Source organism: Nerophis ophidion, linkage group LG04, assembly GCF_033978795.1.
Source record: "Nerophis ophidion isolate RoL-2023_Sa linkage group LG04, RoL_Noph_v1.0, whole genome shotgun sequence".
In the NCBI taxonomy this organism is placed as follows: Eukaryota; Metazoa; Chordata; class Actinopteri; order Syngnathiformes; family Syngnathidae; genus Nerophis; species Nerophis ophidion.
This window is the reverse complement of record NC_084614.1, coordinates 51795560-51810793: the sequence shown is the minus strand read 5'-3', so window position 1 is coordinate 51810793 and position 15234 is coordinate 51795560. Positions and strand designations below refer to the sequence as shown.

General features: G+C 45.7%; 1 protein-coding gene across 2 annotated transcripts in view; it reads right to left on the bottom strand.

Moving 5' to 3' along the window:
- Positions 1 to 13577, bottom strand: part of p2rx1 (purinergic receptor P2X, ligand-gated ion channel, 1) — a 65220-nt gene extending 51643 nt beyond the window's left edge. The window contains exon 1 of one of the 2 annotated variants that reach the window (XR_009806519.1): positions 13110 to 13577. Coding sequence is in view for 1 of the 2 variants with exons in the window: in XM_061898269.1 (XP_061754253.1) it covers positions 13110 to 13246 (137 nt within the window). In the remaining variant the exon portion in view is untranslated. The remainder of the gene's footprint in view (positions 1 to 13109) is intronic. The other variant, XM_061898269.1, reaches the window with a different exon arrangement.
- Between the last annotated feature and the right edge of the window lie 1657 nt (positions 13578 to 15234).

Genomic DNA, 15234 nt, shown 5'->3' with positions numbered 1-15234 from the left:
AGAAAGTTTGATCACATTACGCCTGTACTGGCTCACCTGCACTGGCTTCCTGTGCACTTAAGATGTGACTTTAAAGTTTTACTACTTACGTATAAAATACTACACGGTCTAGCTCCATCCTATCTTGCCGATTGTATTGTACCATATGTCCCGGCAAGAAATCTGCGTTCAAAGGACTCCGGCTTATTAGTGATCCCCAAAGCCCAAAAAAAGTCTGCGGGCTGTAGAGCTTTTTCATTTCGGGCTCCAGTACTCTGGAATGCCCTCCCGGTAACAGTTCGAGATGCTACCTCAGTAGAAGCATTTAAGTCTCACCTTAAAACTCATTTGTATGCTCTAGCCTTTAAATAGACTCCCTTTTTAGACCAGTTGATCTGCCGTTTCTTTTCTTTTTCTTCTATGTCCCACTCTCCTTGGTGGAGGGAGTCCGGTCCGATCCGGTGGCCATGTACTGCTCGCCTGTGTATCGGCTGGGGACATCTCTGCGCTGCTGATCAGCCTCCTCTTGGAATGGTTTCCTGCTGGCTCCGCTGTGAACGGGACTCTCGCTGCTGTGTTGGATCCGCTCTGGACTGGACTCTCGCGACTGTGTTGGATCCATTATGGATTGATCTTTCACAGTATCATGTTCTCATAGTCATCATTGTCACCGACGTCCCACTGGGTCATTATTGTCACCGATGTCCCACTGGGTGTGAGTTTTCCTTGCCCTTATGTGGGCCTACCGAGGATGTCGTAGTGGTTTGTGCAGCCCTTTGAGACACTAGTGATTTAGGGCTATATAAGTAAACATTGATTGATTGATTGATTGATTGAATGAGGAAAGCATGGCTGAATGTTCAGACGAAGCAGTATAGGTGAGATGTGTTTCTGCAGTGGCGGAAGGAAAAGAGAAAGAAGGCATCTTGATGTTCGATTACGATTACCGTTCATAGTTTGAAACATCAAACCTGACATTGGATTGTCACTTTTGTCTTTTTAAATGTGACATTATTTAAATGTGAATTATTTTGAAAGTATGTTTATTTTGCTGAAGTTGCTAGCGATCGCTCTCTGGCTCTACTAAAGAAGATTACTTAGAGTTAAAACAATTTTTCTTTTAATGTTGTATTGTTGGAAGGATTTATGCATAACTATAAAACGGATGGTGTGTGTGTCTGTGTGTGTGTGTGTGTCTGTGTGTGTGTGTGTGTGTGTGTGTGTGTGTGTGTGTGTGTGTGTGTGTGTGTGTGTGTGCTTGTGTGTGTGTGTGTGTGTGTGTGTGTGTGTGTGTGCGTGTGTAATCCTTAAACTGTTAAATGGTCATGCACTGGAAAGAAATGCAATGTAAGTAACTGTATTTGTTTCTATTTTCAAACAGAAATCATGAAATAAGAAGTAAAAATTAAATATGTTCCAAGCCAATCAATGGTTTAATAAAGAGGCTGACTTGGTCAGCTACAGCCAAGGAAAGCAGCAGGCCCAGACAAGCTATACCCCCGATTCCTGAAGACCTGTGCTGCAGAACTGGGTGAACCACTTCAAAGGATCTTCAACCTCAGCCAGTAGCTGGGAAGAGTGCCCACCCTCTGGAAGACGTCATCCATCGTTCCAGTTCCCAAAAAGAACTGCCCCAGTGAGCTGAACGACTACAGACCAGTGGCGCTCACCTTTCATCTAATGAAGACATTGGAGCGGCTCTTTCTTACCCTCCTCAGACCACAGGTGCAACATGCCCAGGACAGCCTGCAGTTTGCGTACCAGGCAGGCATTGGTGTGGAGGATGCTATCCTTTACCTGCTGCACCGAGCCCACTCACACCTGGATAAGGGAAATGGCACTGTGAAGATCCTGTTCCTGGACTTCTCGAGTGCCTTTAATACCGTCCAGCCCCGCCTCCTCCAGGACAAGCTTTACAAAATGCGAGTGGACCCCTGTCTGGTTGCCTGGATTTCGAACTACCTCACCGACAGGCCACAGTACGTCAGACTGAAGGACATCACGTCTGGCACTGTGATCAGCAGCACCGGAGCACCGCAGGGAATGGTGCTGGCCCCTCTTCTCTTCACCCTGTACACCGCTGACTTCTGCTACAACTCAGAGCTGTGTCACATCCAGAAGTACGCGGATGACACAGCCATCGTCGGGTGCATCAGGGACTGCAGAGAGGAGGAGTTTCGGAACCTGGTGAGGAACTTTGTTGTCTGGTGCCACACAAACCTCTTGCAGCTCAATCCGTCAAAGACCAAGGAGCTGGTCATTGACTTTGAGAGGTCGAGTCCACGGTCACAACCTATTGTGATCGAGGGAGTTGAGGTACAGACCGTGGACTCATTCATGTACCTCGTGGTTTGGGTGGACAATAAGCTGGACTGGACTGTTAACACGGACCACCAGTACAAGAAAGGACAGAGCAGGCTGTACTTCCTCAGGAGGCTGCACTCCTTCAACATCTGCAAAAAACTCTTGTGGATGTACTACCAGTCTGTGGTTGCCAGTGTTCTGTTCTACATGGTAGTGTGCTGGAGGGGCAGTACATCTAAGAAGGACAGCTCCAGACTTGAGAAACTGATCAGGCGGGCCGGTTCTACAATCGGAAAGAAACTGGACTCACTGGTGACGGTGGCAGAGAAGAAGACTGTTGACAAACTAGTGAGCATCCTGGATGATGCCAGTCACCCTCTGCATAGCGTTATCAGTAGCCAGAGGAGCCTGTTCAGTGCCAGACTGCTTCATCCCAAGTGCAGGACTAATAGACTCAAAAACTCCTTTGTCCCACACGCCATTAGACTGTACAACTCCTCTCTGGGGCGGGGGGTACAAGGATGACAGGGGATGCAAAACAATAACAGTGCAATACGTTTTCATAACATGGTCACTACTGCCTACTTTCTCTTGTTATATTCTTATTTTACTGTTATATTTGTATTCCCATTGTTGCTTTTTATTTTTTATTCTTATTGTAATATTTCTCTATTCTGTTTCCATTTAAACCCCCATTATTTACTTTTTACTTTTTTATAAATTGATCTCACCTCTGTACACTGCTGCTGGAATTTTAATTTTCCTGAAGGAATCAATAAAGTCATATTTATCTATCTATCTATCTAACTTCTACTTCTTTGCGGATGACAGTGTCCACTACGAGTTTTTACTGGCAAGATCGCTATGATAAAGAGAACAAGGTAGATGAAAAAGTAAAGCTTGAAGAAAAGTTCAATTAAACAAGAAGGACAATAAAATTTACATTGTAATAAATGTATACAAAATGATTTCAAAGTTATGACACTTTTCAAACAGAAGAAAAACATTTATTATCAAAATAAAATAAACATTATACCTAGAAAATCGTGGACAGCGCAGACCAACGCCAGGCCCATTAGTAAAAAAAAAATGTCCTGAATACAGAATGTGATCCAGATCAGCCCCAATATGATAGTTTCACTGATTAGTACAAAGATGCCCCATAAACTACTTTCGTTCTTCTTTCCCTTTTTTTTCTCTCCGTTGTCAAGTTTGTTGTAACAGAAATACACAAGAAAAAAATAAATGAATAAATGACCGCATATATTCCAATTAAAGAAGTTAAATTGAGAGCTTTGCCTTCCAGCTCAGCTCCTTCTTCACCACAACATTATTGAAGACACCGCACCAATCCAACACGATCCATTCATCCCTCACTCGTGAACAAGACTCCAAGGTACTTGAACTCCTCCACTTGGGGCAAGATCTCCTCCCCAACCCGGAGATGGTACTCCACCCTTTTCTGGGCGAGAACCATGGACTCGGACTTGGAGGTGTTGATTCCCATCCCAGTCGCTTCACACTCGGCTGCAAACCAATCCAGTGAGAGCTGAAGATCTTGGCCAGATGAAGCCAATCAGGACCTCATCATCTGCAAAAAGCAGAGAACTAATCCTGCAGCCACCAAACCAGATACCTCAACGCCCTGAATGTGCCTAGAAATTCTGTCCATAAAAGTTAGGAACAGAATCGGTGACAAAGGGCAGTCTTGAGTCCAACCCTCACTGGAAACGGGTCCGACCTACTGCCGGCAATGCGAACTTAGCTCTGACACTGATCGTAGAGGGAGCGGACCGCCACAATCAGATAGTCCGTTACCCCATACTCTCCGAGCACTCCCCACAGGACTTCCCGAGGGACATGGTCGAATGCCTTCTCCAAGTCCACAGAGCACAAGTAGACTGGTTGGGAAAACTCCCATGCACCATCAAGGACCCTGCCGTGAGTATAGAGCTGGTCCACAGTTTCACGACCAGGACGAAAACCACAATGTTCCTCCCGAATCCGAGGTTCGACTATCCGGCGTAGCCTCCTCTCCATTACACCTGAATAGACCGTAACAGGAAGGCTGAGGAGTGTGATCCCACAATAGTTGGAACACACCCTCCGGTTCCCCTTCTTAAAGAGAGGAACCACCACCCCGGTCTGCCAATCCAGAGGTACCGCCCATGATGTCCACGCAATGTTGCAGAGTCTTGTCAACCAAGACAGCCCCACATCATCTAGAGCCTTAAGGCGGATCTCAACCACCCCCGGGGGCCTAGCCACCGAGGAGCTTTTTAACTACCTAGGCAACCTCAGCCCCAGAAATAGGAGAGGCCACCACATTCCCTAGGTACTGCTTCCTCAGAGGAAGACGTGTTGGTAGGATTGAGGAGGTCTTGAAGTATTCCCTCCACTGATCCACAACATCCAATGTCTAGGTCAGCAGAACACCATCCCCACCATACACGGTGTTGACATTGCACTTCTTCCCCTTCCTGAGGCGGTAGATGGTGGTCGAGAATCACTTCGAAGCCATCCGTAAGTGGTTGTCCATGGCTTCCCTGAACTTCTCCCCATGTCCAAGTGTTTGCCGCACACCGCTTGGCCTGTCGATATCTGTCTGCTGCTCCTATGAGCCAAAAGAACCCGATAGGAATCTTTTTTCAGCTTGACGGCATCCCTCACCGCTGTCATATTTCCGGCTTTTTCCCCCTGACTTCCATCTCCTATTACACTTATGCAAACAATTCTGACTTTTCCATCCGGGGAGGGCTCCACGCCTTTCCGGCCTTGTTACAGGCTGCTCCTCCTTGACACGACAGGCACCAACCACCTTGCGGCCGCAGCTCCAATTGGCCGCCTCAACAATAAAGGTACGGAAGATCGTCCTTTCGGACTCAATGTCCTGCGCCTCTCTCGTGACATGTTCAAGGTTCTTCCGGAGGCGGGAATTGTAACTCTCTCTGCCAGGCGACTCTGCCAGGCATTCCCAGAAGACCCTCACAATGCGTTTGGGCCTGCATCCTCCCCCACCATTGCAGCCAACTCACCACCAGGTGGTGATCGTTAGAAAGCTTCTCTCTTCACCCGAGTGTCCAAAACATGAGACTGGAAATTCGATGACACTACTACAAAGTCGATCATGGAACTGTGGCCTAGGGTTTCCTGGTGCCAAGTGCACATATGGGCACCCTTATGTCTAAACATGGTGTTTGTTATGGACAATCTGTGAGAAGCACAAAGGTCCAATAACAAATCACCACTCGGTGATTTGTTATTGGCGGCCATTCTTCCCAATCACGCCTCTTCAGGTTTCACTGTCGTTGCCAATATGAGTGTTGAAGTCCCCCAGTAAAACGAGGGAATCACTCTGGGGGAGCACTCTCCAGTACTCCCTCCAGTGAATCATAAAAGGGTGGGTACTCTGAGCTGCTGCTTGGCGCGATAGCGCAAACAACAGTCAGGACCCGTCCCCTCCACCCGAAGACGGAGGGAAGCTACCCTCTCGTCCACTGGGTTGAAGTCCAACCTGCAGGCTTTGAGCAGGGGGGCAACAATACTTGCCGCCCCAGCCCGTCGCCTCTCACTGCTGGCAACGCCAGAGTGGAAGAAAGTCCAGCCCCTTTCGAGAGAACTGGTTCCAGAGCCCTTGCTGTGCGTCGAAGTTAAAGTTAAGTTAAAGTAACGATGATTGTCACACATACACTCGGTGTGGTGAAATTTGTCCTGAAGTGAGTCCAACTATATCTAGCCGGAACTTTTCCACCTCGCGCACTAGCTCAGGCTCCTTCCAACCCAGCGAGGTGACGTTCCACGTCTCTAGAGCTGTCTTATGTAGCCGAGTGTCCTGCCTTCGGCTGCCACCCAGCTCGCATTGCACCCGACCTCTATGTGAAGTGAAGTGAATTATATTTATATAGCGCTTTTTCTCTAGTGACCCAAAGCGCTTTACATTGTGAAACCCAATATCTAATTTTTAAATTTAAACCAGTGTGGGTGGCACTGGGAGCAGGTGGGTAAAGTGTCTTGCCCAAGGACACAACGGCAGTGACTAGGATGGTGTAAGCGGGGATCGAACCTGCAACCCTCAAGTTCCTGGCACGGCCGCTCTACCAACCGAGCTATACCGCCCTATGACCCCTGCTATGGGTGGTGAGCCCATGTTGCCTCTTCGGGCTGTGCCCGGCCAGGCCCTCGCCATCGTGCCCCAAGTCTGGGCCTGGCTCCAGAGGGGGGCCCTGGTGACACGCGTCCGGGCAAGGGAAATCTAGGTCCTTCGATTGTATTTTTCATAGAGGTCCTCGAGCTGCTTTTTGTCCGATCCCTAAAAATTTGTCTGAGAGACCCTACCAAGGGGGCATAAAGCCCCCGGACAACATAGCTCCTGCGATCATTGGGACACGCAAACACTTTTACCACGATAAGGTGGCAGCTCAGAGAGGAGGCTAGTATTGCTGTGCCTCACCTGCGATCATGCAATGAAATAAAATATATAATGATAAAATAATTGTAATTGTAGTTTTTATTTTTTATTTAGCTTCACCAATTTTTATTATTTTTTCTTCAAAATCGCTGAATTTTCGCAATCCCTCGTTAACTGCTCTGTCTGGAATACTTTAGAGCGCGTTCTTGTCTGGTGTGTTGCTGAGCATTCAAAATGACAGAGAAAAAAGAGCGAGGTGAGGCAAACAGTTCTCGTGCCTCACGATAGGGGCGCTCATGATCCCAGACATACGGTGGCCTCAGCGAGTAAGTGCCGCAGCGACTTGTTTTTTCTGTCTCGTGCAGTCCGACTTTTAACATGGGTGACTATATTTCCACACTTAAACAGATTTCAAAAGTGTACTTTCAAACAATGCAGGAAATCAATACTAAAGGAAGACCAACGCCGTACCTGAATGGTTTGTTTCAATCAACAGGACGGAAAGTTATTCCCTCTTTTCAAATGGAGTGGTATACACGAAAAGACTGGCTTTGTGGATGTTCTACAAGAAACCACCTGTTCTGCTTTCCTTGTCTTCTTTTTTCAACCTGTGGCATCGTTCGGACTCAAAAGGGATTTTGTGACCTAAAGAATTTGCAAGAAGCCTCACCAAACATGAGCGGTCGGCCGCTCATATTCAAAGCCAGATTGCGCTAAAAACGTTTGGGATGACGAAGATAGACTTGGCTTTGGATGAACGGCGGCAACTCAACATCAGTGTTCACAATGCTTAAGTAAAAGACAACCGACCGGGAGATTTTAAAATGTCTTATCAATGCGACCTGCTTCCTTGCCAAACAGCAGCTAGCATTTCCTGGAAATGATGAGAGTATGAGCTCTGCTAATCGCGGAAACTATGTTGAACACTTACATGTCTTAGCTGAGAAAGATGACAGGCTAGCTAGACATTTGAAGACATCCACTGTATTTTGTGGCTTGTCGAATAGAATACAGAATGATTTAATTGAATGATGACATCATTAGAAATTATATTTAAAAGGACATCAGTGCAGCCCCATTTTTTACTTTAGAAGTAGATGAGAGCAGCTGTCACAAGCAAAGCTCAGAGATAAAACTGGTGCAGTCTGTGAGGTAACAGTGAGGTTTACTCACTGTTACGCACACAAACTGAACCTAGTGCTATTACGCTCGTCAAAGTGCATGCTCAAGTGTCGCGTATTTTCTAAAACAACCAAGGGACGAGGGATGTTTTTCAGCAAGTCTATGTAATGTGACTCTCGCCAGATCATTGTCGTTCACTGACCTCCACACATTGATCTGGACGTTCTCAATAGGAGATGTATTTCAGAAGGCGGGGCCTTGTAAAAAAAAAATTTTTTTTTTTTTTATATTTATATAGCGCTTTTTCCTAAAGTGTCTCAAAGCGCTTTACATAGTGACACCCAATATCTAAGTAACAAATAAACCAGTGTGGGTGGCACTGGGAGCAGGTGGGTGAAGTGTCTTGCCAAGGACACAACGGCATTGACTAGGATGGGGGAAGCGGGGATCGAACCTGCAACCCTCAAGTTGCAAGCACAGCCGCTCTACCAACCGAGCTATACCGCCCGGTATAAAAATCATATAAAATCAATGTATATGATTGTCACAGTCTCTGTCTGTGTCTGTTTATCTCTGTGTGTGTCTTTGGGAGAGTGGGCATGTTTTGGGCGTAGGCTTGGCTCTAGCTCTCAGCCTGGCACAGCTGTTTCCAGCTGCCTAATCACTCAGCTGCTTGCCATCAAGTCATCACCTGCAGCCTACAAATTTTGGACTTCACTCAGCGCGATCGCCAGATCGTTTCACGTTTCTACATGTTGTAACGCTTCTCGCCCATTTTTACTAGAATTCTAGCACTTTTGATCATTTTGCGAATCTGCCATTTTGGTGTTCTTTGACTCCTCATCTTAGCCCTGTTTTTTCCTCTACCTTCAGTTCCCTACCTGCCGTGTGTGCTTGCCTCAGCCTGCTAGCAACAGCCTGCTAGCCTCAGCCTGCCAGCCTCATTCTGCTAGCCTTAGTCTGCTAGCCTCAGCCTGCTCACCGCAGCCTGCTAGCCACAGCCTGCTAGCCACAGCCAGCTAGCCTCAGTCTGCTAGCATCAGCCCGCTTGCCATAGACTGCTCGCCACAGACTGTTAGCCTCAGCTTGCTAGCCACAGCCTGCTAGCCTCAGTGTGCTCTCCTGGACTGCAAAGCCAAGGACTACGAGCTCCCTCCTTTCACTCTGGTTTCATTAATAATAACCCCTGAACTTTAATTCAGCTTGTCTTTTCTGCATTTGAGTTCACCAGTTTTACCAAGCGTGACAGTGATTGGATAAACCACTTGTGCGTTATCTTGAATAACATGCTACTTCAACCACGAACAGCAAAATCAACTCGTGACGTTGATGAGATCGACACTGGGAAATCCAAACCCGGTCGGAAGATGAGCTAAAACATCCTTGCCACCAATAAATGCCTTCAAAACCGTTCTCTGTTCATCTTTTAAATAACGAATATTCGATCGATGTTGCAAAACAGTTGCAATAGCACAATCAATGTCAGCATATGACTCCTCGCTATGTGCCGCTATTGTTGTTTGAATCCAACAGTCCTTTGGGCACGACATCACATCTAGGAAATCCCACCCGGCGATCCTGATTGGTTCATTATTTTTTGCTATCTGGAAGGAGTTTGCAATGCCTTCGAGCCCAGACCTTTGTGTTGAGCTCAGCGAAATACAAGGATCTGGCGAGAGTCAGGTGACAAAGCGCACTCACTTGTTTGATGGTGTTGTCAAGCGTCACTTACCCAGAAAGGGCCTACAGGATGGAATTCTAATTCTAGGCTTCTGAAGGCAATAAACATGCACCAAACTGATCTTCACACTGTGTTTAATATCGTTATGGAAAATCCAGATAGCTGCGATAATGACACGCTGATCATGGCAGCAGGATACAATCTGTCAAAAGCGTCAACATGCTTTTTAATTACTGCGTATGAGTGCATTTATAACAAAACCGACGCACTTTACAGAGTGCTGCAAAACAAGGTGATTGAATACATTTGATTGATTGATTGATTGATACTTTTATTAGTAGATTGCACAGTACAGTACATATTCCGTACAATTGACCACTAAATGGTAACACCCGAATAAGTTTTTCAACTTGTTTAAGTCGGGGTCCACGTTAATCAATTCTTGCACACATCTGCGACACAGTCTCAGTTATCGAGTGCATGAGAGAGTTTGACAGTTTCTACGACCGATTTCAGCAGAAACTTGGCGCACTTAGTTTGACGGAGTGTGGAGACAGACAGTCGGTAAGAGAGGAACAGAGACGCGTGTTCTGTAATGTTATTGACGACATCAGCGATAAAATGAAGGAACGGTCTATCCATCCATCCATTTCCTACCGCTTGTCCCGTTCGGGGTCGCTAGAGCCTATCTCAGCTGCATTTGGGCGGAAGGCGGGGTACGGCCTGGACAAGTCGCCACCTCATCGCAGGGCCAACACAGATAGACAGACAACATTCACACTCAAATTCACACACTAGGGCCATTTTAGTGTTGCCAATCAACGTATCCCCAGGTGGATGTTTTTGGCGGTCGGAGGAAGCCGGAGTACCCGGAGGGAACCCACGCAGTCATGAGGAGAACATGCAAACTCCACACAGAAAGATCCCTAGCCCGGGATTGAACCCAGGACAACTCAGGACCTTCGTAGTGTGAGGCACATGCATCAACCCTGTTGTACCGTGCTGCCCCAAATGAAGGATAGGTTTGACCATTTCGATGTACTTGCTTTCCTCTGTTTGGTGGATTGCGCAAAATTTTGTGAAATGTCACAACATTTTTATTACATGAAACTGCAGAGCCTGTAAAAGTATGCCAAGTTCTTTGACTTTGTTGGACTTAAGGCCAATCTCATGGGACTGGATAGCTCAAAAAAGGTGAGGGATGTATGTAAATCTCCTGGACAGCTCCTCAAATTTTTGGCCAAGAATGACGTTACTTCAACTGTTCCTGAGGCAACAAAGTTGCTCCAGTTAAAGCTCACTGTGCCAGCTACTACAGCGTCAGTGGAGCGGTCATTATCAGCACTGAAAAGACTCAAAACATACAGCTGGAACAGGACTGATCAAGGAAGGCTATCTTCACTGGCGGTGATCTCCATTGAAACAGACATACTTTTAAAACCGAAGGAAGATAAAGAGGACTTTTACCAGAAAGTGACGGAAATTTTTATCCAGAAGGATATGGAATTCATGTAAGTAAAGGTAAAACAGAGATACCATTTTTTTCCTATTGTTTTTAATGAAATGTGCATTATGTGGACGACAGTTTGTATGCGTAAAGAATGCAGAAATTAAACATAACCCGTTAACTGCTGCCAATTAAATGGCAAATAATCTGTGCTGAGCGCATTTATTTGTAAATCTGATTCAGATTACGTCAATGCCTCACCAGCTATTAACCTCACTACACCTCACTGATCTTCGCTGGGCACAAACTCATGGTCAGAAATTCTCTGTTCTCTCTCCCTACTTGACAGAAGATGGCGTAGAAACACACAGAGTCTCAAAGACTGGCATACCCTCAACTAGATCAAGGGACAGACGAGAGCTACGCATAATTCGCTCCATGCCTGGGGCAGATGACTGCTGGACGGATCACCGCCTTCTCATGTGTCGCCTTGACATCAAGAGCCAGCAACCGCCAAAACGGGTTTCAGTAAGGTACGGACCACATAACCATCCCAAGACATTAGGGAATTTATTGAAAGAAACCTGATGGACCTCCCTGAGCCAGCATCTATTGAGGATCACTGGACCAACCTTCACGATGCTATGACCGCTGCCGCCAAAGAGACGATTGGCTTTGCACAAAAGAAGAACCAAAACTAATTAGTTGAGAATGAAAAAAAACATCTTCCATCACTTTAAAGCCGAATTTGGACACACCTTGCCCTTGAAAACCACACCACTGCGGAAAAAAAAATGGAAATACCAGCAGGCATCAGCAGAATGCCAGAGAAAATCAGAAAAACTCAATATACCCTCACAGACCGATTTTCAATCAATGGAAGGCTCAAGCAATGATGCACACTGGCGCCAACCTGTTTCTCATTGTACATGGCTGCCATAGTTAACGACATCCCACCAGACTTGCCATCCATCAACATACGCTAAAGTATGAACGGCGGACACATTTACACGATGGGTAAGTTTACACATTAGACACGTTTAGACAGGCACATTTACACATTAGACACATTTGTAAAATATAAATACATTAGACACTTTTACATGATACACACATTTTCACATTTGACACATTTACACTTTCGTTTACGCATGTTCTCATACATCCAGGTCATTATATTCTCAGGGCATTCAATCGAACGCAACGTGACTGTTTGGTTTGTCTTAGAAGACCTAATCTCATCCGAGTAGGCTTAGTCAGTTCATGTTCATAGACCTAAATTGGTCAGCTCTAGTCTTAGACTTAAATAGGCCAGATCTAGTTTTAGACTTAAATTGGCCAGAACTAGTCTTGCAGTGGGCAGCACGGAGAAACAGGGGTTAGTGCCTCACAATATGAAGGTCCTGGGTCCGATCCTGGGCTCGGGATCTTTCTCCCCGTGACTGCGTGGGTTCCCTCCGGGTACTCCGGCTTCCTCCCACCTCCAAAGACATGCACCTGGCGATAGGTTGATTGGCAACACTAAAATGGCCCTAGTGTGTGAATGTGAGTGTTGATGTTGTCTGTCTATCTGTGTTGGCCCTGCGATGAGGTGGCGACTTGTCCAGGGTGTACTTCACCTTCAGCCCGAATGCAGCTGAGATAGGCTCCAGCACCCCGACCCCAAATGGGACAAGCGGTAGAAAATGCATTGGGATTGGATAGTCTTGCAGTTGGTGCCATTTACACATTAAACACGTTTACATACCCATGTGCGCATTACACAACATCCATCCATCCATTTCCTACCGCTTATTCCCTTTTGGGGTCGCTGGCGCCTATCTCAGCTACAATCGGGCGGAAGGCGGGGTACACCCTGGACAAGTCGCCACCTCGTCGCAGGGCCAACACAGATAGACAGACAACATTCACACTCACATTCACACACTAGTGCCAATTTAGTGTTGCCAATCAACCTAACGTGCATTACACACATTACACATATTTACAAATTAAACATATACACATTACACGTATTTATATATGACACTTTTACACATTACACACATTTAACAATAGACACCTTTACCCATTACACATGCCTACAGTGTACAATGCAGTTATTAGCACCTACCGCGACCCTGAAAAGGACATGCGGTAGAAAATGGATGGATGGATAAATGTCTTACCCGATGATGTAGGCCAAGACACCCAGTTGGATGAGGCGGCACACCACCCCCACTTTCTTGTTCTTGACCAGCACCTGGCGGGGGGTCTCATACTCGAATAAGAAGTCAGAGAGAGCATCGATGATTTGGCTCTTCATTTTGGGGCAACTGACCGACAGAAAAATGGGTCTTCACCCCTTAAAAGCACCCTAACTTGTCCTCTTTTTTCACTTCCTCAACAGTGACTTCTCTCCTGTCATAAGAAACATCAGATGTGCTTTATGACAAGTCTTTAAACTCTCTCTCTCCCTCTCTCTCTCTCTCTCTCTCTCTCTCTCTCTCTCTCTCTCTCTCTCTCGCTCTGTCTCTCTCATGGCTGCATCTTTATTGTAGCTAAGGGCAAACATTAAATTTCTCCTGAATTTGACTATGTGGTGTACTTAAAATACACAACAGTTGCCACATCTACTCTTTAAGTAATCAAACCTTATAGTCAAGCCACTGACACCCTCTTCCTGCATGCAAGGTGCAAATAGGTACCAGGCAAACCCAAGACAAGTACATATTGCATGTTTGCATATCCTCTTGTGACTATTTGCAGGGATTATGCCTATTCTTTAGGGGCACACTGTGCTCTCTACTTCTTGCATTGTCACTTCATGTGTACAGCAAGGGAAGTAGAAACAGATAGAGTGGCTCTTAATTTGGTTCCATATCGTGCATGTCTCCCTGAGCGCTCGTTTCTCTCTTTTTGACAGACTTTCTTTTCGGACTTCGACAGACACCAAATATGGTCCAAAAGGTCAGAAATTCCACTACAATCACCTGTCCATGTTTGGCAGCCCAGCACACCTGGTTGCAGTAGCCAATCAGGCTACTATCTATGCCTGCCTTGCCTGTCCATCGGCGTCGATGATTGACTATGTTAGGGATCTTATGCTGGATGCATGACTTCTCCTCCTTGTTTGAGTATAATAAAAACTCTTACGTGCACGTCATTCTCCTGTTTGCTGCATCTTGGGGTCACACCTACCGCAGCTATGCGGGTTCCTCACACTAGTTATCTATTTAATACAACTCGAATACAGTATTTACAAAATTTAAAGTGGACTGAAAGGTCTTACATCGTCCAGATAACTGAAATTTCACTATCAAGTTCAATCAAAGTATATTTATATAAAATCACAGATTGTCATATTAAAAGCAGTTTTTGAGTTTTGTTTTGTATTTAGTTTTGCATCACATTCGACTAATATTACAGCTTGTCATATACCCTCACAGTGTCTCTGAAAAAATATGCCGATAAAAAAAATAATAATAATAATAATTATAATAATAATCTGGCCCACGGGCCGTAGTTTGGGGACCACTGCTCTAAACTATGAGTCTGAATGTAAGTTTAGAAGATTTTTTGTACTTGTGTCCTTTTAAGGATGTACCTGAAGTCAGCTGGCATGGGGTCAAACATAACGGTCCGGTGCATTGTGTGTAGGATGATATTCAAGAGCAGGCACCTGGGTGACATGGTCTTTGTCACCTCTCTGGTGGGGAGAGAGCCTGAATTTGTGCGAGAGGTACAGAAGTTCCGACTAGACAGTCAGATTCTCATAACCCAGATTTTAGGATGTGGAACCAAACTACTCAAGATGGGCTGAACCTTGTTCTACTTTGGAGTTGCTGCAGGGGACAGAGGGGAGCTGGTGTGGGCTTTATGTAGTGGCATGTCATGCAAACTCAACATTTATTACCTATTGATCCATGCTATTATGCATTTGGGATTTTCATAAAGGCTGGAATATATTCTAGCGACGTGTAGCTTGTGTCCCCCCCGATGGCGTCTTGTAATTGTAATTTTCAGCCAAAACATTACGGGGCAGTGTCTCCAGAAGGAACAACTACAGCTGCTGTTGACTTGATGCGATGTATTTTCTTCTTGTCGAGAGTGACGACAGACATGGACATCTTTGTCGCCACTGGAACTAATCATTCACAATCCTCAGTTTACTTTTAACAGACGTTTTAATTATAAAACAGAGGAAAATACCTGCGTGAAGACGGACAGTGCGGCTTTTGAATGAGTATTATACATAATGTATGAACGCTGTTATTATTTGCAACGCTATTCAGCTGTTATAATAATATGTGT